This window comes from Phocoena sinus, chromosome 4 (genome assembly GCF_008692025.1).
Source record: "Phocoena sinus isolate mPhoSin1 chromosome 4, mPhoSin1.pri, whole genome shotgun sequence".
Classification (NCBI taxonomy): Eukaryota; Metazoa; Chordata; class Mammalia; order Artiodactyla; family Phocoenidae; genus Phocoena; species Phocoena sinus.
In genome coordinates this window covers 33803952-33829625 of record NC_045766.1, presented here as the reverse complement: position 1 = coordinate 33829625, position 25674 = coordinate 33803952, and the positions used below count along the sequence as shown (strand labels likewise).

General features: G+C 40.6%; 1 protein-coding gene across 2 annotated transcripts in view; it reads right to left on the bottom strand.

Moving 5' to 3' along the window:
* ARHGEF26 (Rho guanine nucleotide exchange factor 26) overlaps positions 1–25674 on the bottom strand; it is a 156123-nt gene that overhangs the window by 55603 nt on the left and 74846 nt on the right. For both annotated transcript variants that reach the window (XM_032629869.1, XM_032629870.1), the window contains exons 7-9: positions 14530–14682; positions 11249–11378; positions 7590–7664 (exon numbers count right to left, since the gene is read on the bottom strand). In XM_032629869.1, the coding sequence (XP_032485760.1) occupies positions 7590–7664; positions 11249–11378; positions 14530–14682 (358 nt within the window). The remainder of the gene's footprint in view (positions 1–7589; positions 7665–11248; positions 11379–14529; positions 14683–25674) is intronic.

Below are 25674 nucleotides of genomic sequence, written 5' to 3'. Positions count from 1 at the left end.
CTATAAGGGGGACTTCCCTGGTGGTCCAATGGTTAGGACTTCACCTTCCAATGCAGGGGGCGCGGGTTCGATCCCAGGTCAGGGAGCTAAGATCCCACATGCCTCGTGGCAAAAAAGCAAAACATAAAACAGAAGCAATATTGTAACAAATTCAATAAAGGCTTTAAAAATGGTCCACAACCAAAAAATCTTAAAAAAAAAAAAGTGACTTTAAAATAATATATATATCCTAAAAGGATTAAGACAGAACAAAATCCAATCAAGCAGCCGCTGCTCAGGGCATTTTTATGATTTCTCTTGAAGAATATATGTTCATAGTTCCCAAATCTGTGCTCCCAGACTTGGTCTGTTCCCTAAGCTCTACATCCAACTACCTGGACGGTATCTCTTCTCGGGTCCCCCAGAGCCATCTCAAACTCAGGATGGAACGACCAAACCTCAACACTACCTTCATCACCCCCTCCCCCGGCCCAGTGTTCTCTCTGTGATCAATCCCAGCATCATCCGCTTCCCCAAGCCAAAAAGCTGGGTCCTCACCACTCAGATGCCTCCGGCTCCTTTGTCCTCCACATCCAAACAGTTCATAAAGTCTCATTCATGTTGCCATCCTGCTGTCCACTCATCCACCAGCCGCCCTGTCCCCGCACTCAGGCTCAAACTCCCTCTCCTTTGGATTACCGGCCTCCTAATTCTCTGCCATCACTTCTGCCCTACCCTTATGTGTCATCCAGAAAAACATTTTCAATCTTTCTAAGTTCAAATCTTTTTTTTTTTTTGCGGTACGCGGGCCTCTCACTGTTGTGGCCTCTCCCGTTGTGGAGCACAGGCTCCGGACACGCAGGCTCAGCGGCCATGGCTCACGGGCCCAGCCGCTCCACGGCATGTGGGATCTTCCCGGACGGGGGCACGAACCCGTGTCCCCCGCATCGGCAGGCGGACTCTCAACCACTGCGCCACCAGGAAAGCCCCTAAGTTCAAATCTGATCATGCAACTCCTCAGCTTGAAATCCTTAAAAGGCTCCTCGAAGCTTTCAGAATTAAGTCTTAGCAAGACCATGATCTGGCACCTACTTACTTGATCCCTAACTTCCTGCTTCTCTTATCTTGGGCCTCAGTCTTACCAAATCTCTGCTCAGAGCCGCACACCCTTCCACGTCCCTTTGCACTTTTGCACGTGTGTTTCCCTCTACCTGAACATTCTTCACCCCACTCTGTCCCACTGACTCCTTCTTATCTAGATTTATACCCCCCTATTTGTCTTTCAGGACTCATCTTGGGTATTACCTCTCTAAAAAGACTGGAGAGCAGAGATTGTGAAATTTCCATATTTGTTAGTTCAGTGCCCAGCCCAGTACCTAAGACACAAAGGAACGCTCAGCAAATGTTAATGTGTAAACTGCCTTCAGAGATCATTTATAAGCCACTTAAAAAAAGGGGGGGGGGGGGCAATTCCTTTTTAGTTATCCCACTTTAAAATGAAAGGGAAAATGGAAAATAAAGTTATAATCTTTATTTCCTAAACTTCCAAACATAGACTCCACCAGCCGCCACCTCCAAAGGCGTATTAAGAACAAAAAAGTTCCCCCAAAATATATCAAGCAATGGTATCATTAGTGGACTCTGATTAATGACTGTGTTGAAGGGACAAGCGCTAATTTGGATATAGTGTTTTTCTTAAAATCAGCCTCCACATATTAAAGCCGTGCCTTCCTTTAGCGTCTGTCAAAGCTTTATTAAATTTGGCTGAATTTTTTGTTTTAGGCCAAATTTATGTGGTAAAAAAAGAACTCAATCTCTCTAATGTAGAAATATAAATCGAAACAAAAATAAAATATTTTCAATCTATCAAATTCACAAAGATGAGAAGAATATTGGATGCTGGGGAGTGCAAAGTAAGATAGACACTTAGAAATACTTCTGGTTGTCATGGATACAGGGACAACTTTTCTTGAAGGCACTTGGGGGTCTTTAAATCATACCTACCTTTTTTTCCCCCAATAAACCCATTTCTGGAAACTTTTCAACAGAAATCATCAGAGGAGCGCAATCATTTATGTAAGGCCATAGTCCATGCAGCACTATTTAGAAGAGTAAATGAAATGGGTACCACATGAATCCATGTGTAAGTGTACATTTACATCCACTGGAAGGACACGCCATAAAATGGCAATAGTCACTATCTTTGACAAGATTACTGATTACATTATTTTTAAAATGTTATCTCTGTAAACCTTAAATGCATTCTTTCAGAGCAGTACTTGGAGTGAAGGAAAAAAACCTTATTAATTCCTCCCTTCTGCTCTCCTCTCCCTTTACCATCAGTGACCACGGCTGAAAGTCTGATGTGTATGATTCTGGGTACTATTTCTATAAATTGATGACATACATATGTCATCAATTTAAACACATCAAAATAAACACATTTTATTACCTAGATGTCATTACACTATTTGTTCTGTTCTGCAACTTAATGTTCTTCACTTGACACAGCTTAGAGATCTTTTTATGTTAACAGATAGATATCTACCTCTTTTAAATAGCTGAAGCAGTAAGTTACAAGAAAAGATTCAAGAGAACTTGGCTCTTCTGCTACTATGAGAAAAGCTTATAACTTAACATTATCTCCAAATAGAAGTAGAAGTTTTATGAGGTGCACGTTAAAGCAGTTATTCTCTTTCCACAGGAGAGTAAATAAAAGAGAGCAGCAGGGACGATTTCATTGGCATAAGAAACCACGTCCTGAGCACCACTCCTTAGACACCAGACACGACTCTGCACCAGCTGAACTATCAGATTCCCTGGAAATTTCCCTCCCCCCGGCTCCGCCCCAGCATCTGAGCCGAAAGTCTGGAATAAATACACATTTCACTTGATAGAAACATCTTTCTTGTTTCTGAGTTGTTTGACTAAGTCAGTAAGTCTTTCCAAAGCCCCAATTCAGTAAGTTGTCACCGTCACGTCAGCCACATACAGGAACAATTTCACTGAAGTATTATTCACACTATGCAAAGAAATTTCATTAGCATTTTAATTACCAAAAAAGACATTACTCATTTTTTCCAAGAATGAATAACTATCTAGAGAGACTTGCCCAAGGGCCTTAGGTGGAGTCCGGTTCTAAAAACTTGGGCCTCATCATACAAAATTTCACTCTCTAAAATAAATACTGGGAACTCCCACTTTCTTTCATTTCCGATAAGGGAAGCAATTCTTATTGAAATTCTGCATTTTGATTTTGAACCATAAATGCTCTATGTACACAGTTTTTTTGTTAAAAATACTGACATTGTTTTCCCAGAATCTATAAAACCCCATCAGTAACCTGCACAAATGAAAAAGAAGATGAATCCCTAAGCTGGCTGCATTGATAACCTCAGTTCCCTACAACACTAGGAGATTGCGGGAAAAATCCTGATATTCAGGACTCCTACTCAAGAGAGAGAAACGCTGCCTTAGAAAAAACAATTCACTGGAACAGCACTTCTTCAGAGGGTCCTTCATACAGTAAGTATCCAGGTAAGGCAGTTACATGACATTTTTGCCAGCCTTTCCTAAAAGAACCAGTGTCACATCAAGTGAACCAGAGACACCTGAAGGAATGTAGCAGTCTACTGTAACTGGGATGTAAAAGTCTCAAAAAAATTAAGGATCACTGCTCGTTCAATTCAATTACTATTACCCTCCTCCTTTCTCTTCTGTGTGAATTCTTTTCCAACTTCTCAGTAACAACCAAACAAAATCTGACACAATCTCTTTTATGGCCAAGGCTGGAACTTCTCTAAGTACAATAGCTTCTCCTAAAGACCCTCCCCCCCCCATAGGATTTGGGGTCCTGGAGGAGAGACCCATGGGCAGTAGGACCTTAGGTAATTTCATACCTGTCAATCCAAATTTCTTCACTTAGTGTTTCCCAAAGTGGGATGTGCAGACCACTGATGGGGCAAGAGATGCATTCAAGTGGTTGACAGACTGCTATGGTTTGAATGTTCATATCCCCCCAAAATGTGTGTTGAATTCTTAACCTCTGAAGACGATATTAGGTATTAGCAAGTGGGGACTTTGGGAGGTGCTTAGAAGTCATGAGGATACAGCCCTCACAAATGGGACTCCAGTAAGTCCCCTACATACAAACCTTCAAGTTTCGAACTTTCAAAGATGCAAACATGCATCTAGTCCCACATAGGAACCAGAACCTGTGCCAAAAACGTCAGGTGTGAATGAAATTGCAGCTTGCCCTCCATCTCCTATTGCTGACAATCCTTCAGCTCTGCCATGTCCCACCTCGTCTCCCTCCTCCAGTCAGTAACTCTTCCTGCCTGTTCACTCGATGCCAGCCCCTGGATGCCAGCTGTTGTGCTGTGCTACCGTACTTTTCAAGGTACTGTACTGTGAGATTTAAAATGTTTTATTTTTTGTGTTCATTTGCTTTTTATGTATTATTTGTGTGAAAAGTATAATAAACCTATTACAGTACAGTATTGTGTTAGTTGGGTACCTAGGTTAACTTTGTTGGACTTACAAACAAATTGGACTTACAAGCGCGCTCTCCAAATTGAATTTGTTCGTATGTAGGGGACTTACAGTACTGCTTTCTACAACAGGCCCCAGAGAGCTCCCTCACTCCCTTCTGCCGTGTGAGGCTATAAGGAGAAGTCTGCAACCTGGCTAGAAGAGGGCCCCAACCCAACCACGCTGACACCTTGATCTTGGACTTCCAGCCTCTAGAACTGTGAGAAATAAATTTCTATTGTGTATAAGCCATGCAGTCCACGGTATGTTGTTCTAGCAGCCAAAACAGACTAAGACACAGATAAACTTATTTTTAATATAAAAAAAATGGGCAGAAGACCCATATAGACATTTCTCCAAAGAAGACATACAGATGGCCAATAGGCATGTGAAAAGATGCTCAACATTTCTAATTATTAGAGAAATGCATATCAAAACCACAATGAAGTACCACCTCACACCAGTCAGAATGGCCATCATTCAAAAGTCTACAAATAACAAATGCTGGAGAGGGTGTGGAGAAAAGGGAACCCTCCTACACTGTCGGTGGGAATGTAATTGGTGCAGCCACTATGGAGAACAATATGGAGGTTCCTCAAAAAACTAAAAATATTTTGAGTTGCTATATGATTCAGCAATCCCACTCCTAGGCATATATCTGAACAAAACTCTAATTCAAAAAGGTACGTGCACCCCTATGTTCACAGCAGCACTATTCACAAAAGCCAAGACATGGAAGCAACCTAAATGTCCATCAACAGAAGAATGGATAAAGAAGATGTGGTACATGTATATAATGGAATATTACTCAGCCATGAAAAGAAATGAAATTGGGTCATTTGTAGAGATGTGGATGGACCTAGAGTCTGTCATACAGAGTGAAGTAAGTCAGAAAGAGGAAAACAAACATCGTATATGAATGCATGTATGTGGAATCTAGAATTTGGTACAGATGAACCTATTTGCAGGGCAGGCATAGAAACACAGATGTAGAGAAAGGACGTGTGGACACAGAGGAGGAAGAGGAAGGTGGGACGAATTGGGAGATTAGGTCTGACATAAATACAGTACCGTGTGTAAAATAGGTAGCTAGTAGGAACCTGCTGTATAGCACAGGGAGCTCAGCTCAGTGGTCTGTGATGACCTAGATGGGTGGGACTGGGGGGTCTAAGAGGGAGGGGATATGTGTATACATATAGCTGATTCACTTCATTGTACAGCAGAAACTAACACAACATTGTAAAGCAATTATACTCCAATAAAAATATACACATACATATATATATATATATATATATATATATATATATATATATAAAGAAACAACCAGCTCATAAAACCCATGATTTTGTAGTTATTATTGGCAAGGAAAAGTAAAATAGAGTCAATTTAAAGTTGATTAAAACAAAAAGTGCTTCACAATAAAGTGGTACAAAGATGCACCAAACTCAGAAGTAATGTGCAGCTTCGAGCTATTTCGGATGCTTCTGATGCGATCATGAGCTTTGCTCCCCTGGGCCGTAACCTCACTGATTCCCATAACTTCCATTGCTTTCTCGCAGCTAAATATTCCTGTTAGCATTTAAACATACCCACATTTCTCTAATCTTTTAAACAAAAAAAGACCCTCCCTCACTTCCCTTTCAACTACAGCTCTCTTTTTGTCTTTTTACCCTCAGCCTGATTGTTGAAACAGCTACACTAGCTGGCTGCATGTTCCCACCTCCCACTCAGCCCTCAACATACTCCAATCTGGCTTCCACACCCACCTCTCCAAGGACACAACCCACCTGATGATAAATAAACCCAGTGAACGCATCAATCATTATCCCACTTTGTCTTTCAGGAGCACCCAATGGGGCTGACCTTCCTTCCACCATATTACATGCAATTTGCCAGACCACTGATTAAGTTTTCCTCCTTCTTTGGTACATTCTGTTTTGTTTTTCAAGTCTCCTCTGTTGGTTCCTTTCCCCTAAACAAGTTGAAGTCCGGTGCTCTTCACAGTCGTACTTCGGACTCACCAACTACTCCTTTTTATACATACTCCTTGGTACTTGCATCCATTCTCCCAGCTTCAAAAATCATCCCTAAGCTGATGATTCACAAATCCATATCACCAATTCAAGTCTCTCCACTGAGCTCCTGACTTGGATGTTCTATAGGAATCTCAGTTCCGACACATTCTAAATGGAACTCATCAGCTTCTCCCTATGTTCCTACTGTAGAGATAAACAAGAGCATCCATCTGGTTGCACAAGCCAGAGACTATTTTCCTTGATTTCTGTCCGCAAATATGCCCACCCAAACACTCTCCATGCCTACCTCCCCTATGCTGTAGGTTTGCTTCTCTCCATCCTACTATCACATCAGTACAGGCCCCTATCATCTGTAGCCTCATCAACTACAAAGGCCTCATCACTGGAGCTCATCCCCACCGTCACCTTCACAGCACATGAATTTACAGCTTCCACAGCATCCTAGGATAAGGTCCACAATTCCCTAACATGGTTCCTCAGTGTTCTCTCTCCTGAACTGGGCTCTCATCACATGAAGAACATTCTAGTTCTCCAAATTCTATAAACACGTTCCTGTCTTTGGGAACATGTTTATAGAATGTGGAGAATTCAACAGTACTCTTGCGTCAGCCTTCAGGTTCAACATTACTATGTTCTTCCCTCTTATGTCACTCATCATCCTTTACTGTAATTCTTATTTAATGTCTGCCTTCCCCTTTACACAGCACATTCCACAAGGGCATGTCTTATTCATCCCCATATTTTCAGGGGCTGGCATTGTCCCTGGCACTGTAGTGGATACTCAGTAAATACTTATCGAATTCAGACACCAAAAGAAAATGAGATATCTAAAGGCCCTTAAGACAAGACTGTCTGAAACAGTAAAAATACCAGTTTCATTTGAGTACAGCAAACATTGCTTTGTTTTTCGACTACCCAAAGAATGGTGTGCAAATGGCTATGAGAATCTACCAGTTTTCAGCATCAAACTCAGACATGTTCTCTTCAGAGAGATCTGAATGGGTGATCCCATTACTGTGTAATGAGCCTCTCAACACTTACCTTGCTTACTTCCTTTAAGGCCCTTTTGGAGACTTCATACTTTGAAGAGTCCTTAGGTGTCTTTTGACAGATAGTCTGCAATCAAGTAAAAGAAGAACAAAATCAACTGATTTATTTTACCAAGTAAAACAAAACCAACGTCCAGTCATAGAGTCTTACTTGTAGCAAACTTAACAATGCTGAACACAATACTATGGATGAGTCTGAAGATGACATTAAAATCCGAGTACAAAACTAGGAGATAGTCTTTAAAAGCACAGGATCCATGTTAATCCAGAGGATAGTTAAATAAGAGGATAGACTTGAACCTGGTTTCAAATTCCAGATCTGCTCCTGACTAGCTACGTGACCTTGGGCAAGTCACCTACCCTGACTCTATAAACCTCAGTTTCCTCATCTGTAAAACTGGGATAATGCAATTACATCACAAGGTTGTTATAAAAGTTAAATGATAATGCATGTAAAGTTTTTTATGAATACCTGGCATACAGTAGGCTCTCAATGAATGACAAAATTAATGATCACCATCATCATTATTATTAGAGCTTATTATATTTACAGATGATATAATGTGAATGAAACGATCAAAAAAACGGCTGCTGGATTTTCCCTTGATATGTTTGCACTGCTATTTTTGCGATGGTAAAATCGAGTTCAAAGAAGGTCAACTGAAGGTATACTGAATTATGTAAAACTTTTGAAACTATACCCATTCAAAGCCAACAGAACTATTTCAACTGTTAAAAATGTTCACCTCAATTAACAAGCTTAACTAAATCTCCAAATGAAGTAACATTGAAGAGACCATGTTTTAGGTACATTTAAATTCTGCCCAGGTGGCCAGGTTCTCATACATGGGAAACAGACTAGGGCAACAGGCATCCAGCAGAGGTGGAAGATACTAGGAACTAGGAAACCACTGGTACCTTAAATGCAGACGAACACCAAGTCTATAAATCCAGAAGTCAGGGGTCAGGATTGTTACATGTGATATGTGAGAAGCGTAGAGTGTACCATCGATGGATTTATATTAATGGTTCTCAAAACTTTTTGACTATGACCCACTGCAAGAAATACTTTTACACTGCAACCAGTAGACATGCACACAAAAATGAAACAAGTTTTTTATGAAATAATATTTAACTACATTATGAACGATGTATATATCATATACCACATGTTCTATTCTATATTCATTTTTTAAAAATACTGCTCATGATTCAAAAATCGATTTCATGACCCACTAATGGGTACAAAAACAGTTTGAAAAATACTAGTCTTTGTCTCTGGGAGCAGGCATGCTGAGTCCATAGTTTCTTTCCACACTTCAATTATTTTAGGTAAAATTTTGCACACTGAATTTTCTAGGGAGAATGACTACAGCTTCACTCACAATCTCAAAACGGTCTCTGACCCCAAAAAGTTTAGAGCCTACTGGGCAATCATGGCATAAACTTCCAACATGGTATCTACAACATGTATATTAGATTTTGTGAGTCCCAATCTATCTAAGCAATTTCCTCATAATCACAAAGGGAGAGAATATTAAAAAAGGCTGAGATCACAGAATATACAGAATCTAAGGAAACTCGGCTAAAAGGCGTTTTCAGAAGAAGAAAAAGAAACAATCCTGAAAATTCATAACATTACTAGAAATGTTACATTTAGAAAACAACCATGTCTTGTTAAAAAATAGTAAAGTTTGAAAATTAGTATTTTCCTATATGTGTCAAAGTTTCATTATTTCTATAAAAGTCTTATTAGGCACAGGAAATAAACCTTTTTAGAGCCAAAATTTAGTTTCGATAACCTGATTTCATTTTATTCTTAGACATGATAAATACTGATTTTTAAAAAATCAGAGCTAGATTCACAAAACTGCAAGTTTCCCAATATTTACAAGGAGAGAAGTTCATAAATCACAGGGAACGGACAAGGAAGGGTGTAAAGGGAGTAGACTGAGGTGGCCTTGGAGAGCAGCAGGTGCTGTGAATCCTGAAATGACAGCTGAGCCTTGCCCTCACCGTGCAGCAGAGCCAGCAAAGCGAGCGTGATCACACGCTTTCACTCGTTTCTAAACTTCAGTGCTTCTTCAGGATAGCTCTTGGAATTTATAATGGAATTGAGAAAATGGAATTTATTTTGTAATCTTACTCGACTGTAATTTTTTGCTTTATTTTTACCCTGTATTTTGACTTGTAAAACCAAGTATGTCAAAACTGACATTATATTAACATTATCCATTGTAAAGTAGAACTATGCCAAAATATTTTAATTTGATCAAAAAGATACTCTTTGAGCTACCATATGATCCAGCAATCCCACTCCTGGGCATATATCCAGAAAAGACAAAAACTCTTAATTCAAAAAGATCCATGCATCCCAATATTCATAGCAGCACTATTTACAATAGCCAAGACATGGAAGCAACCCAAATGCCCATCAGCAGACGACTGGTTTAAGAAGATGTGATACATAAAATGGAATATTACTCAGCCACAAAAAAGGATGAAATAATGCCATTTGCAGCAACATGAATGGACATAGAGATTATCATACTAAGTGAAGTCTGACAGAGAAAGATAAATATTACATGATATCACATATGTGGAATCTAAAAAATAATACAAATGAATCTATATACAAAACAAAGGACTCACAGACACAGAAAACAAACGTATAGTTACCAAAGGGGAAAGGAAGGCAGGAGAGGGATAAATTAGGAGTTGGGATTAACAGATACATACTACTATATATTAAATAGATAAGCAACAAGGAGTTACTGTAAAACACAGTATGTATCTTACAATAACCTATAATGGAAAATAATCTGAAAAAATATATATGTATAAAGCTGAATCACTTTGCTGTACACCTGAAACTAACACAATATTGTAAATCAACTATACTTCAATTAAAAAAAAAAAGAGAGACTCTTTGCCCCTCTAGCTGGATGAGAGTCATGTCGGGCCACCCCGTTCTCTCACGGATGCCCCTGCAGGTGCAGCCCAGCCAGTGTGCAGCCTCCTGAGCTACCGTCTGGCTGTCCTCCCAGCTGTGTTTCCGACCTGGCAGTCTCAACTCTTCTCCCAGCCACTATTCAAAATCACATACTTGTTTTCTTCATGAATGTTTCCTAAGATAAGACGGATGCCTGGACTTTCCTCACTCATTCTGAGCAATGCAAAATAGGGCAGGTTCATGCCCTGTGATTCTGTAGAGGACCTCCTTCCTGTGCGAAATGGAAGCACCTCATCATCTTGGAATGTGACAGGGAAGGGATCTTAGTGGTCAACCAGAGGAAACTGAGGCCCAAAGAGATTAAGTGACTTGCCCAAGGTCACAGGCCTAGTGGATCAGCCGGAAAAGGAATCCGGGACTCCTGACTACAAGAAGTCAATATTCTTCCCATTTCAAAAAATGTTAAGAAAATGAGGGATAATCTAACTTCTTCAGAGTGACCCCACAAGCCTAAATTGAAGATCATTTCCAAAGATATTAGACACAGGTGGGACTTTCCAACTGAACAGCACCTTCTCACTTAATTGGGGCATTTTACAGAAGGGATATAATTTAAGTGGGGTAAGAATAATTTTCTTAATTGGACTTGCAGCAGCACAGCTAGCCACAGAGGAAAGAGACACCAGATCACATCTTACATCCATCAGCAGGGGAAGGCGGGTCACCCTCTGCATGGGGAGAATGAGAAAAGAGATCATGGGTAAGTTCCTACAGTCTTCGTGGGACTCGATTCGGGACAAAACTTCCTTAAAAGATGGGTTGGTGGCTCTGAGGAAAAACAAAGAAAGACAAAACTTCAAAATACTTCCTCTTCAAGTTAAGAAGTAAAAATGTATAATAAAATATTGTGATACATTCATATATTATCAATGATTTTTAAATATAGAAACAACAAACACATAATTACATAGAGAGACATGCACGGCTTATCTGCCTTTTACAGTCAAGACTGAATATAAGATATAAATTTAAGGTAACAATATGAACAGTAAGATGAAAATGTATGGGCTAGAAATTTTTAAAAGTAGAAAGTAAACTAATGAAGAAGCAATGGTATCATAATGGTGAATGTACACATTATAAATTAGTATACACACTAGAACTCATATCTGATAATCTATAAACATTCCATTTAAAAGATAACACATGTTTTAAGCCGCTTCTCTAGCCCGAGATAATAATCTGAGAGAGAAATGTCAGACTGGATTTACTTACTAGGAGGCTTTTGGACTTTTTCAAAGCTTCTAAGACAGAAAACCTTCTGATCATGCCAGCCAGAATATTCCTCCTCTCCCAGTGACGTTAGAACAGTGTTAATACTGCCAGAACATTTTTACAGAATTTAGCAAGATACATCGACATAAAGGATCTCATGTGGAACCACCCTATAACTTTCAGGGAAGGCCAAGAGGGGATTCCAGGAAGAATGGAGCCTCAGAAAGGTCCCCAACTTGCCAAATAAAAGATCTAGTATTCAGTAAAGATAGAAGTCAAACCGAGGTCTTCTGACTTTCAGTGGGTCCCTGATACTGTATCTCTCACTCTGTCACCTCACTTCACCCCAAAGGGAGCTCTGAGGAGTTCCAGGGTGACTTGTGAGGAGGGCGGGTGGGGTGGGGGGAGGCCAAGAAGCAGGGTAGTGGCAATTGTAACCTTTTTTTAAAAAATACACTTTGAAACTTGGATGGCTGGCTTCAAGGCTGCTAGAAATAAATTAGGAAATACCTAGAAGAACAACGTAAAAGAAAGAACACAGAAAGGTTTTAATCTCATTTTGTTAAATTGAGGAGTTTCAGGTTTCCTGCTAGCTTTGAAAAGATTTTTAGGAAGTTAAAAAAAAAAAAAAATTCTAAACCAGTTGCATATTTAAATTACTTAGGCCCCAGGCCCCCCTCCCCCCACCCACCCACCCCCACCTCCAAAGATTCTGATGAAACAGTCTAGGATGCACCCTGGGCATTGTTTGTTGGTTCTCAGGTTCCAAAGGGCAACTGAAGTTGAAAGTCACAGCCTTAAATGTAAATTTACATCAACTGCAACAAAGTTTCTGAAAACACAGCTACTAATTTCCATGTGAAAGCTCCAATGATGGTATCATTGAGCAAATTTAAATAAAACCTTTATTTCTCAAGAATTACATAAAGTACAGCAGTATCTATTCGCATTTTTTGAAATCCTGCAAAACAAAGTGAAATTTAGCTCTAATTCCAGACTTTGTTTTCACACATGTAACTTGGATTTTCCAACAGTTACAGAGTAACCTTTACATCAGCAGTTCCCATGGGGGATGGAGGGGAATTTAGGGAAAGTAAGGGTTGTGATTCTCCATCCCCCACCCCTGCAAGGGATGTCAGGCAATGTCTGGAGGTATTTTTGTTTATCACCACTGGGGTGTGGTGGTGCTATCAGCATCTTGTGGGCAGGGGCCAGGGAGGCTGCTAAACATGCTACAATGTATAGGGCAGTTTCCACAACAAAGACTAATCTAGGACAAAATGTCAGTAGTGCCTACAAACCCTGCTTTGTACTAATAGCCTCCTTTGAGGTTGGCAGCTGTGGGTTTTCCACCCTGCCTGGAGGAGATTTTAATGAGAATGTGGAGGGGGAAGGGGCATAATCAGCCTTTCTCACCAACTCGGGGGTTGTTTCTCTAAGCAGCCATGAGGTGATCATGACCACAGGGTCTCACACATTGCATAGAAACTGACCTGGGTTCCATGCTGCCATCATAAATGCCACAACGCACAGGACGGGAGGAGAATGATTGACAGCCAGTCAGCCCTCAAACTGAGTTTACAGCAATGTACAATTGCACTGTCAAATAGATAGCCCCTTGTGATAAACAAGCCCCCGACCCCGGCAAGAAAGCAATATAGACATTACTGAACCATTGCTGACTCTTTTAAGGATAGAGATAGCATATACATCACAAAATGCTCAGTAACCTAAACGGACAAAGGGAAAAAGTATGGGGGGAAATTTAAAGTTTAACTCTTTTTTGTTTCATAGTTAAAGCCTTTAAGAACTTTTTTTAAAAACTGCCTTCCTTCGGACCTTCCCCTGCTCTCCTTAACCCCTAACTACGCGGAGGGGGAAAATCAACAATTCCTATAAACAACTGAATATAGAGTTGTCATTTGAATGGAGGAAGATTAGGATACTTGAGAAAGCTCTGGCTCCTAGGCACTAGTTCAACCTACTCAAAAACTCTATCTTGGCCTCAGGCTACTTAATGGTCAAATAACAGCTTAGAGAACAATCTTCTCACCATTTAGAATGATGATCACTGATCACCAACCCTCCTACCCCCCAATCCCGTGTCTTGCAGCAATTAAAAAAAGAAAGAAAGAAAGAAGGAAAACAGCAACAAACTACAATTTCATAATTGCTTTAGAGACAAAATTCTCTACAAACGGGATTTTTTTTAAATCAAATGCCCTCACCCTAAAAGCAATCCTCTTAATCATTTCTCTCTGGGGCTTCCCTGGTGGCGCAGTGGTTGGGAGTCTGCCTGCTAGTGCAGGGGACACGGGTTTGAGCCCTGGTCTGGGAGGATCCCACATGCCGCGGAGCAACTGGGCCCGTGAGCCACAACTACTGAGCCTGCGTGCCTGGAGCCTGTGCTCCTCAACAAGAGAGGCCGCGACAGTGAGAGGCCCGCGCACGGCGATGAAGAGTGGCCCCCGCTCGCCGCAACTAGAGAAAGCCCTCGCACAGAAACGAAGACCCAACACAGAAAAAATGGATAAATAAATTAATAAAAAACTCCTAGCCCCAACATCAAAAAAAAAAAATTTCTCTCTGGAAAATAGATCATCAGGAGGCATTTCTAAATATAATTTAAGAGATCCATTAATTTCGATCTATGTGACCTAATTAAAATGAGATAATTAAAATTGTAACATTCAATATTGCTTACAACAATTTTTGTAGTGTCCGCTGTTGGTAGACTTCATTTGTGCAGTATTTCACATATGGGTCAAATGTGGATGCTGTGTGTTTTTCCACAATGTCACTTATGTCATCTATGAAAATATTATTCTGATGTCTCGCTTCCAACTCTGTAAAGAATCTGGAAAAAAAACCAAAGAAAATCATTTACACTTTCTTCTGTGTGCTTTAATAGACAACAGATCATCCTCATGTAATACTATTATACGTACAGGATTTGAAAATATCAACAGTACACGGTACCAAAAAATAGAAGAAAAAAACTATAAAAGAGTCTAAATTTAAATCTATCACATAAAGACCTTATTACTTCGTATGGTTGGCTTAAAACATTAATAATCCAGGGCATTTCTGTGCTTTCAGGTATATTTTAGAATGTACAGATTTCACTATTTTTCAAGAATTCCACAGATACTAGGAGGGGGACAGGGTTCATGCTTACATATTTTACTGTATTGAAAAGCATATGAGCAAAACACCTAAGTTAGTTTCTAAAAATAGGTGTGAAACAAACCTAGTTCTGTGTCCTTTCAAAATAAAAATAATCATATTTAAATCTAATATATGACATTTAAATGACTTCATATATGACTGAAGATTGCGATTTAGAGTTGCCAGTGTGTGTGTTGTGTGTACTTGCACACACACGTATTGTGTCTAGTCGTTAAAATTAAATTTCAGATAAACAATGAATAATTTTTTAATACAACCATGTGCAAATATTGCATAGGACATCTTGGATGTCTTGTATTTTTTTCTGGCAACCTTAGATTGCATCCAATTTTAACAGAACATCAACTCAGATATTTGAAACAGAGTATTCTTGCTGAAAATGTGGACCAGTGACCAGCAACACTGGTATCATCTAACAGCTCATCAAAAATGACAGCCCACCAGAAATGCAGAATCTCGCCACCTACCTCCCCCAATCTGAACCTGCATTTTATCAAGATCGCCCGATGATGTGAATGCACACTGAAAACTGGGATCTTCCCTAGAGCACACTTACTGAGCAAGTTCAGAGCGGCAGGAAAATCTTGATAGAAATAACTATCACACAGGACTAGAGCATTTTCTTTAAAAGTGTGATGAAGGTGAAACCAACAATAATGTCTAATGTTGACTTCTGGAATAGTAGTACAAGGGAAGGTTAGTTTTCCATAAGCCCTTTACCATTTAGCACATCATTTCTCCTTACCAGTTTTCTGGGTGGACTCCATAATATAAAATTCAAGGCACACAGTGAATGAGACACCAGAGATTTATATGAGATGATTAATAGTGAACACAGGCTAACATTTTCTCCCATTTATATCTCACTTCTTTTCAAAGAAAATCCTGGCACTCAAGTAAAAGAATTAAGAGGTCTTATTTTTATAAATGTACATGTACACTAAACTCATTTTAATGTAAATTGTATTAGCTTGTCATCATTATCTATTCTATTTTAAAAAGTCTCCATAGGAGCTTAAAAGACAAAGAAATGCATTTTAACTCCCTAGAAGAATAAATCTATTTATATTCTGGGTAAACACCTACATTTTAATTGCCTTTAAAAGGGACTTAGGGAAAATAATCAATATGGTTCCCATCTACATGGCCTCACCATCCAAGCCCCTTGTTTAAAACAGCAAGAGGGGCTTCCATGGTGGCGCAGTGGTTGAGGGTCCGCCTGCCGATGCAGGGGACAAGGGTTCGTGCCCCGGTCTGGGAAGATCCCACATGCCGCGGAGCGGCTGGGCCCGTGAGCCATGGCTACTGAGCCTGCGCGTCCGGAGCCTGTGCTCCGCAACGGGAGAGGCCCCAACAGTGAGAGGCCCGCGTACCGCCAAAAAAAAAAAAACACACTTTGCTGGACTATTTGGCTTTCCTCCCAATGGGATCTGGGTTCATACACACAGTTCCTAGACAGCAGGTCAGAAAAACACATCTACGTTTCAAAACTCAGTCAGTGACTTCATGTCACTTTGTCACTCTGAGTTTATTAAGATTCAAATAAAATGTCAAACCCTCTCCAAAAAGTTTCAGAATTTCAAAAACATCCAACTTCAAACCCTATACAAACAAAAACCATGTTTCTTAAAGAATATTTTCTATCTAGACTGGTCCTTGACTTCAAGAAATGTGTGATATATTAAGAAGGTAAGAATGATAAACATAAATGATATAGGAAGAAAAAAAAATGCTTGTATATAACTAACTACATGTTGGAACATATATGCATAAGGGTGCTGGTGGCAGTAACTTTTTAAAAATTATATGAACTATATATTTTTCATTCTGGTAAAATATACATTTTAACCATTTTCAATGGCTTTAATTACATTCACAATATTGTGTAACCATCATCACTATTTCCAAAATACTCTCCTCACCCCAATCAGAAATGCTGTACCCATTAAGCAACAATCTCCCATTTCCCCCTCTCCCCAGCCCCTGACAACCTCTGATCTACTTTCTATCTCTATGAATCTGCCTATTCTAGATATTTCTGGAATCATACAATATTTGTACTTTTTGTCTGGCTTATTTCACTTAGCATAATGTTTCCTAGGTTCATTCATGTTAAGGGATATACCAGAACTTTTCCCTCTTTATGACTGAATAATATTCCATTGTAGGTACATACCATAATTTGTTTATCTGTTCATCTGTTGAGGAACACTTGGGTTGTCTCCACCTTCTGGATATTGTGAATAATGCTCCTTTTAACATTCCCATACAAGTATCTGTTTGAGTCACTGTTTTCAAATCTTTGGGATACATATCCACAGGTGGATTTTCAAGCTCTCTGACTCTGCCACTAATAGTATATATCAAGAAATGATAGTATAAAACCAAGAACCAATACAGAATAAGCTGAGCTACATGCCAAGGAAAGATTATTTCCTTAAGTGAAGGTGGAGTAAGAAACGATCCTTTACCTCCTGACACTCAGAGTTGAGTGGCCCATGGGAGGCATGGAACCAATTAACTGCGATACAGGACTTATTAACAGAAACATACAGTGAAAAGCGGAAGGGCAGGGCGTGAGGTGAGGAAAGGTGTGAGGAGTCATCAGGGATGAGGATGGCAATACGGGGAGAAGGGGGGCAGAGCACTGCAGGCAGGGACACAACGTGGGCACAGGCGTGAATCTCGTTGGGAAAACTGTGGGGTTCAGCGAGGCGAGGTGTCGACCACAGGAGGAACAGGGGCAGAGAACGAGGGCTGCAAAGCAAGCGGGTCAGAGCTAGACTATAAAGGTTTCACTGTCTACTGAGGAACTTGGACTTAATCTATGCTATGGATAAGGAGAACCTGCTGGATGGAGATGCTGAAGCCATCCAATCAGACAGAGACAATTGAGACAGAAGTGGGGAGAAACAGACCATAAGCAGGCCAGTGAGATGCTAATCTGGGCAAGTGAAAATAAAGCCTTGGCAGTGGGAAATCAAAAAGGGAGGACACATTAGGGTAATAATTTGGTGGGAAAGTTAATAGAATAGAGAAACTCATTAGATGGAAAAGTCAAGGAAGACATTGTGGTTTCTAGTCAAAGTTTCTAGCTGGGCATCAAGGTGGGTCATGAAACTATTCAGGTAGACAGGGACTTAGGAGGAAGGGGGAGAAGCGAAAAGAAAAGAGCTTAACTTTCCCTGAAAATATACATGTGTGAGAATTCAGAGCCTCAGGAATTCTAGGTATTATGTAATCAGGACAAGTTCGTTTTTAGCTGGTTTTCATATAAATGCAAAATATTTGTAATTTCTTTTAGCTCCAAGTGTCGTTTAAGAAACTGTTCAAAAAAAATTGAAAAAATAAGAAACCATTCATAAGGTCATTATCATGTAAATCTAAGAAATAAATATCTTAGTGGCAAAGATCTCTTCCAATTTCTTGTCTTCAGCTAACTGTTACAGTCTGAGGAATGCAACTACATGACCAAAAACAACAGCAACTTGGCTTTTCCCAATGAAAAGGAAAATACATTTATCACTCTAGAAGGTTTGCCAAAGTACAAGATTAAAAACAAAATACTAATGAAATATCTATGCTACTTATTTTAACATAATATAAACGAAGCCACCCATCTTTTATTTAGACACTGGCACAATTAAAACATAATTCAAAGCTTTCTATGTTAAATTATATTGGTTATTTTTGGCAAATTTGCATATTTTACTAAGTGAGCTGAGCTACAAACAGGCCAAGAAAGTATTATTAAAGAATGAGGTATTATTTCAATAACCAAGAAAGCCGGAGAGCCAAATGAAGCAAAGAGAAAAGCATTCTGGTTCCCTAGATGAAACTTGAATGAGTCTGTGAAGCAATCTGGTTTACTTGAAGGATAACTTTTTAATGGAAATCTACTTCAGCCCAGTGAATTTTTTTTTCTGGCACAATACCTTCATTATTTCCTCTTTGTAGCATTACCAAAATGATCGTGTTTTACAACCAATCATGTTACACAACCTTTCTTTTTTTTTTTCCCACCAAAATTCTAATGTCATCATCGCTAACGTCTAGATTTTGAGAAACCTCTGATGAACCAGGAAAGGCTTCCTGGAAGCACTGCCTCTTAACCAGAAACCCAGGTTAGCCCTGTCTGACTGCTGACTCACCATCACCAGCATCCAGTGGCTCTGAATTCTCACAGATGCATCTTTTCAGCTGTCTATTTGACACGTCCAAAGGAAAATTAAACTGCTTGCTTCTTCTCCCTCCACCTAATCACATCCATACTTCACATGAGCACTGCAAATGACTGCAGCCTGCCCGGGTGAGCTCCTTGGCTATGCAGAGAAAGGTCAGACCACCAAGAAACACAAGGGCAGCCTCCCAGGAGGTGAGGACTTCAAGATGAGAACTACACAGCCATGTTTGAGGAGCTTGCTCAAGGCCTGTAACCTCTCCTCTAATATTTCCTAGAGCTGCAGGGACCGGATACTCCTTAGGCTTTTTGTGGTTGCTTTATCAAGTGATGGTCTTAAATGTGGCACTTCATTTTCAGGGAAAAAACAAAGTCAACAGTGATGTAGCCGCTTCTGATACACTCAGCACATAGACTTTTGTGAGCATCACTTTCTCCCTTCCGTAGTAGGCCGAAAAGACCTACAAATTGAGGCTAAATGTCCCCATACCATTACTAACAGTCTTCTTAAAATTCATCTGGTCATGTCATTGGCATGTCAGGGATGAGCATTCCTGAGAGCTCTTGAAGACGGTACAGTAAATCCGCCCAACTACAAAAGAGATTAAAACTTATTTAATGCAGACAACAAATCTGGTTTCATCAGTCAGCCAACAAAATTTCTTCCCATGTGCCTAGCACAGGATGACATGCTTCGGTGGATGTCAAGGAGCAAACAGTTGATAAATGAGACCGCCAGTCACTGTGCCAAGCCCAGGGCTTCTCATGCACTGCCTCATCTAATTTAATCCTCAAGCCGACTTTATGAGATGGCCAATAAACCCATAAGAAAACCAGGGCTAAGAGTACTTAAGTCAAAACTTGAAACAACTGGGCCTCAGTTTGAACCCAGAGCCAGAGGCTTTCTGAGTCCAGAGCCTGTGTTTGAACTACTACACCTACTGTAGCCTCTGCTCGCAGGTGCCCACTGCTCTTACTACTGGCCAGCCCTCAACCTAGACATCCAGAAAAAAGGCTAACAGCTGGAACTGAAGAAGAAATATATTACTTTCCAAAAAGACCAACTGTTTAACTATCTCAGCAAATAATTTACACACATCAACACAGTAAAGACTTTCACAGTAGATTTATCCTATGGCAAGATATGCAAGACAGCAGAAGAGCTGACAGCCTCCCTAGGTGCAGCCTCCAGGAGGGTGGCGGCCAGCAATGTATTCTGATCCCCAGCCACACAGCATGAACAAATACTGTTTTATGGGTGCCAGGTGAAACCCTCTGGGAGTCATCATCTTAGCCCTCCCTGTTCCCTGCTGCCTCCCCTTTGTCCCACTCATCCTTCAAGTCTCAGATTAAAGTTCGCCTCTTCCAGGAAGCCTTCCCTGACCCTTCTGGGCTGGGTTAGGCACCCTTATTTTATGTCCTAATAAACCTCTGTGCTTTTCCTTTGGTGTACCTACTATGATCATAATTAATTATATTATGATTTTGTTTACCTTTGTCTCTCTTAGCAAGGGCTAGAGGACAGAGGTCATGTCTGTTTCGTTCAACACTCTATGCTCGGGACCTGGCCATAGCACCTGGAATACAAAAGACAGCCAAATATCTGATGCGTGAATACATCGAATTTGTGTTCTAAACAAATTAAAGAAAATTATGAAGATGGAACCCGTTCAAGGAATTTTGTTCTGTTGCTATTTTACCAAGAATGTAACCCCTGCAAAGAAGTCAGGCTCTACCTTGCTCTACTCACTGGTAAATCAAATCAGTATATATTTACTGACCACAAACGGAATTCCCAGAGCTATTCGAGGCACAGTGAAGGTCACCAATGAAGACAACGAACTCCCAGCACAAGCTTTTACAATCCTGTCCAGTAGGGTCACTAAAATGAGACCCAGTTCAGCCCACGCTTCTTCAATGCCAGCTGCACTTACTGAAAACCCTACCAGACCGGCCCCTCCCTCACCTGATTCAGGGAGGATTCCAGGCCACTAAGAAGCTCAGCACTGAGCGCTCTAGCTGGAGAAGCACAGAAAGCAGGGCTCTGGTTATAATCAGCGCTGTCCTGTGCCTTTCTCGGAATGGCATCCTTTCAGGGTACTTTTCCTTCATTAATATCCATCTGCCTAAAGCAAACTCAGGTCATTCCCCGATACCTTCCTCGCTTGAATGAGCTGTCAGTCTAAGTGGCTGCAGTATCCCACCAGAGAGGGTCATATTCACTTATGCTGGAGACATGTAACATACCAGGCAGGTTTCACATGTCTAAATGGCTATTATATAATAAAATATCTTCACTAAACAAAGAAATATTCCAGATAAGTGGCAGCAAACTATGTGCTGCTGGAAATACTTTCCTAACAGAGCAACAACAGAACATTCTGTTCTCTACCAAAATGAAATTCTATTCTGCTGTGGATAAGTGAGATTTGGGGCTTATTTGTTTGGGTTTGTTGGATTTTTGTTTGTTTTGGGGGGGGTTGCTTTGCTTAGTTTTGTTTGTTTTAGTGGTCACGTTGACACTAAAGCATCAATTTCTTTTAATACATTAGGTCAGGAAGAGCAAACGCATGGCAAGAGTTAACTCCACTAAGCCACGGCAGGCATCACTGACGATGGTGCTTTGCCCACACGCAGAAGCTGTACTCCGGGCAGCCATCATCAATCAATCAAAATCAGTGATGAACAAGATGAAGCTCATCTATGAATCCTTCACCAGACTCACACTGATAGGAAATCTGTTAATTCAACAGAAATACAGGGCTGTTGCTTCTCAATGAGAAGACCCTACATCCTGATCTGGTAAAGGTCTCACAGGGTTTCCTCCCCAGCAGACTGTACATCTTCTCCCATTCCATTTTAGTGTTCTCTGAAATTTTCTCTCTGGGTTGATAATAAAGGGATAAGTGTTGAATTAAAAATGGGAATGTGAGAAGAAGTGTTCTCAACAAAAATGTTCTGGTAGCCCTCATTCCCATCCTGAGAGCTACTGTTTGACCCTTAAAATCTCTAGGATGGTTTTTGTTAAAAGATTCTCATCATCCTGTCAAAACCTTTAAAATCGGGCTTCCCTGGTGGCACAGTGGTTGAGAATCTGCCTGCTAATGCAGGGGACACGGGTTCGAGCCCTGGTCCGGGAGGATCCCACATGCCACGGAGCAACTGGACCCGTGAGCTACAACTACTGAGCCTGCGCCTCTGGAGCCTGTGCTCCGCAACAAGAGAGGCCGTGACAGTGAGAGGCCCGCGCACCGCGATGAAGAGTGGCCCCCGCTCGCCACAACTAGAGAAAGCCCTCGCACAGAAACGAAGACCCAGCACAGCCAAAAATAAATAAAATAAAAAAAAAATAAATAAGAAGACCCCAAGATCACTATTAAAAAAAAAAAAAAACCTTTAAAATCAACCTGGACATATGGCGGAAAGGACAGGACTGGGGTGAAGAGATAAACAAAGGGTTTTCTTACCCTTAATACCACACGACACAGAGCCTGCTAGGTTTAAATACAGCTCCCCACAGACACTTTCAGTTCAGGGCACCCAGCAAATCCCAAAGAAGAAAGGTGGAGCTGGGGGCCGGGGAAGGGAGGGGCATGGAGAGAATACAGAACCAAGTGTCCTGGAGACTCCCTTGCATCGGTTAAGGCTCCCGTTTGCTTAGTCCTTCCTCTCAGGGATCATGTATGTGCTACAGGGAACAGAAACAGGAGCACACAAATATAGAAAAACAGTATGTTTAAAGTTGTTGAAATTTTAATATCATTAGATCAAGTTTTTGCTTAAAAATGAGAATTTCAAGTACTTATCATATGAATCTACTTCACAGAAGCTGGAGGAAAAGGGTCTTGTTCCCATGGTAACCTTCTGCACACCTGATTCTTTTGTTTCAGCACTACTCATGCACTCATCCACATTTCAATTTCTCCCAGAAATGAAGATAACACTCTAATGAATGAATGACAGGAAGCCTGGGCCAGCACTCTTATCAAAACGTCCTGAGAAGAGAAGAAAGCTTGTGTATGCATGGGCCTGGGATGCTCTGAGTTATTACAGAGAGTTTTGCAGTTTTTAATTATGTTTTTTAAAAATTTGAGCACAACTATACATTTCCATCTAAAAGAAAATCACACCCCCACTCCCGATTTTATATATGACTGTGAAGACTGAGACCGAGTATGCCTGGTTCATCACTGGATTTCCAGGACCTAATAAAGAATGAGGACTCTATAAACGTGCTGACTGAATCAATATCACGTACCTATTATTCCTCCTTGCCCCACTGTTAAAGTACTGTCTTCCAAGGAGAGGAACAGTGATAATATAAAACATGGATCTTCCAGGCATGAGTTAATAACTTCAGGCATGAGTTAAATTATCAGGGTCCTCACAAGGTGGGTGAGCTGGGGTGATACTGCTTGGCAAGTATATGGCAGGTGGGTGTTTATGCTCCTGACACAGCATCCAAGACACAGGGCTGTAACCTCAAGAACAGTTTTGCTAATCCACTGCCTAGCCAAAATTCTTTGAAAACTCCAAACCTAGAAAAGATTTATGGCTTTCTGAGGAACTGTTTCCTTTTATTAGATGACAGTTACATAACCAATTCTGTGACCCTTTCCTCTTTGCTGCCTGGAAGGGTGTTGCTGTGTTTAACCCTCACTCGTAGTAGCTCTAGCAGGAGAGCTGGCTGGCAATGCTGACTCCCTTCGTCCTTGCCTTGTCTCCTATCTCCCACTCAAACAGATGCACTGCACACATGTCACTTAGTGCAAGTAGACTTGAGCCTTTGGTGGAAGCAGTTGGAGGATAAATTATCAATTACAAACAAACCAACCCAGAAAACGTGGATTCTTGGTTGCTGCTTGGAAACAGCACTGAGAATGAATTTATAGAGCGTTGGAACAAAGTCAAATAAAACAATGACATCTTGTCGTGCTGAAGCCCCCTTTCCTATTATGAATTGGTCATTCTGGAATCAAATCAGCACAGGGAAGAACATGTTTGCCTTCAGGCACTATTTCCAGATGCTTTTTAGGTGGCACCCTTGGTATTTCAAGTCAGAATTCAATCCACAAGGAAGAGTAACATTTAAAATCAGCCCCAAATCTTTGCATGTTGGTTTTTCTTTATTAAATATGCCCCCAAAAGTTGTCTTCCTAAAAGGAGGAAATGCTTCCTACGGCTCCCATCAGCTTCATCAAGAAGAAGAATGAATCAGGACACAGAATTTTGAAAAACTCTAGAGGTTGGTTTCCTAAACCATAATCTCCTAAAACAAAGGATGCTTGTCTGCACGGGGTGGGGGGTGGGGGGCGCAAATTCCATGTCTTCGCTGACATGTTTCAAACCTGCTCCAGTTTATCAGCAGCTGGCTCCAGTCTGCCCCTCTTCACACAACCCTCTCCTTCACCTTTCATCAAGGATTTTTAAAATACTTTCTTTTTAGATGGTTCTTAGCACAGGTTGGCAAAGTAGCCAAAGAATAGGATCTATGGGGTAAACAAGTTCTTATCCTGGTCTTAAGTGGATTTGGGATAACAATAAATTTGTTTCTTCATTTATGAAAACGAAAGGAACCGAGCAGAGAAGACTGGGTCAGCCATCAGTCCTGCCACATGCAGTAATCAGCTCAAGAAAGACCACTGGCAACACGGGGAAGCCGGAAACATGCTGGGAAGAGGGGAACAGATCCTACAGGCCAATGGTAAGGGGGCATGAAGGCATGAAAAGGGAGAACATGCAATTATTAAACCTCCAAATCACCTCGTCAATATCAAAGACCAGGCTTTCCACTTTCTTTCTCTCAACCTTTATGCTTTCCTCCAACATTAGCTATATGTGACCTCTTATCTCACGAGTAAACTCTATTAGATAATAATACCTGTAAGTAAATACACTTCCAGCTAAAGTCCATTTTGCACTGTACCTACTACAGCAAGGCTATCGTGCACCATTACATCACACTGCTGGAAGATGTATACAGGATATTGGCTAAGAGTGCAGGTTCTGGAGCCAGATGGCTTGGGTTCAAATCCCGACCCCCTCTCCTGCTAGCCATGTACCCTTAGGCTACTTAACGTTTCCACGCCCTATTTCCTCATTTATAAAGTGGGAACAATAATGGTATGACTTCATGTGGTTCTCATGATGACTAAATGAATTTAAAAATGTTAAGTAGTTAGAACATGGTCTGGCACCTGGTACATGCTCATCAACATTAATTATTACTTAAGGTACAAAAGAATGCCTTTCCCTCCTGTGTGAATTTATACAATCCACATGTCTTTTAAATAAAGCCAGTTGGATTCCTTTTTTCTTCTTTTTTAAATTTAATTTTATTTATTTATTTTTTTATACAGCAGGTTCTTAAGGTCAGTTGGCTTTCTTGCTTTTGCAGTCCACTCTGTTCAAGGACAGCAAGTCTAGCTCCTATATTTCCATCAGTTAAGTCTGGGTGGGCAGGTGTAATACCATCCCGCC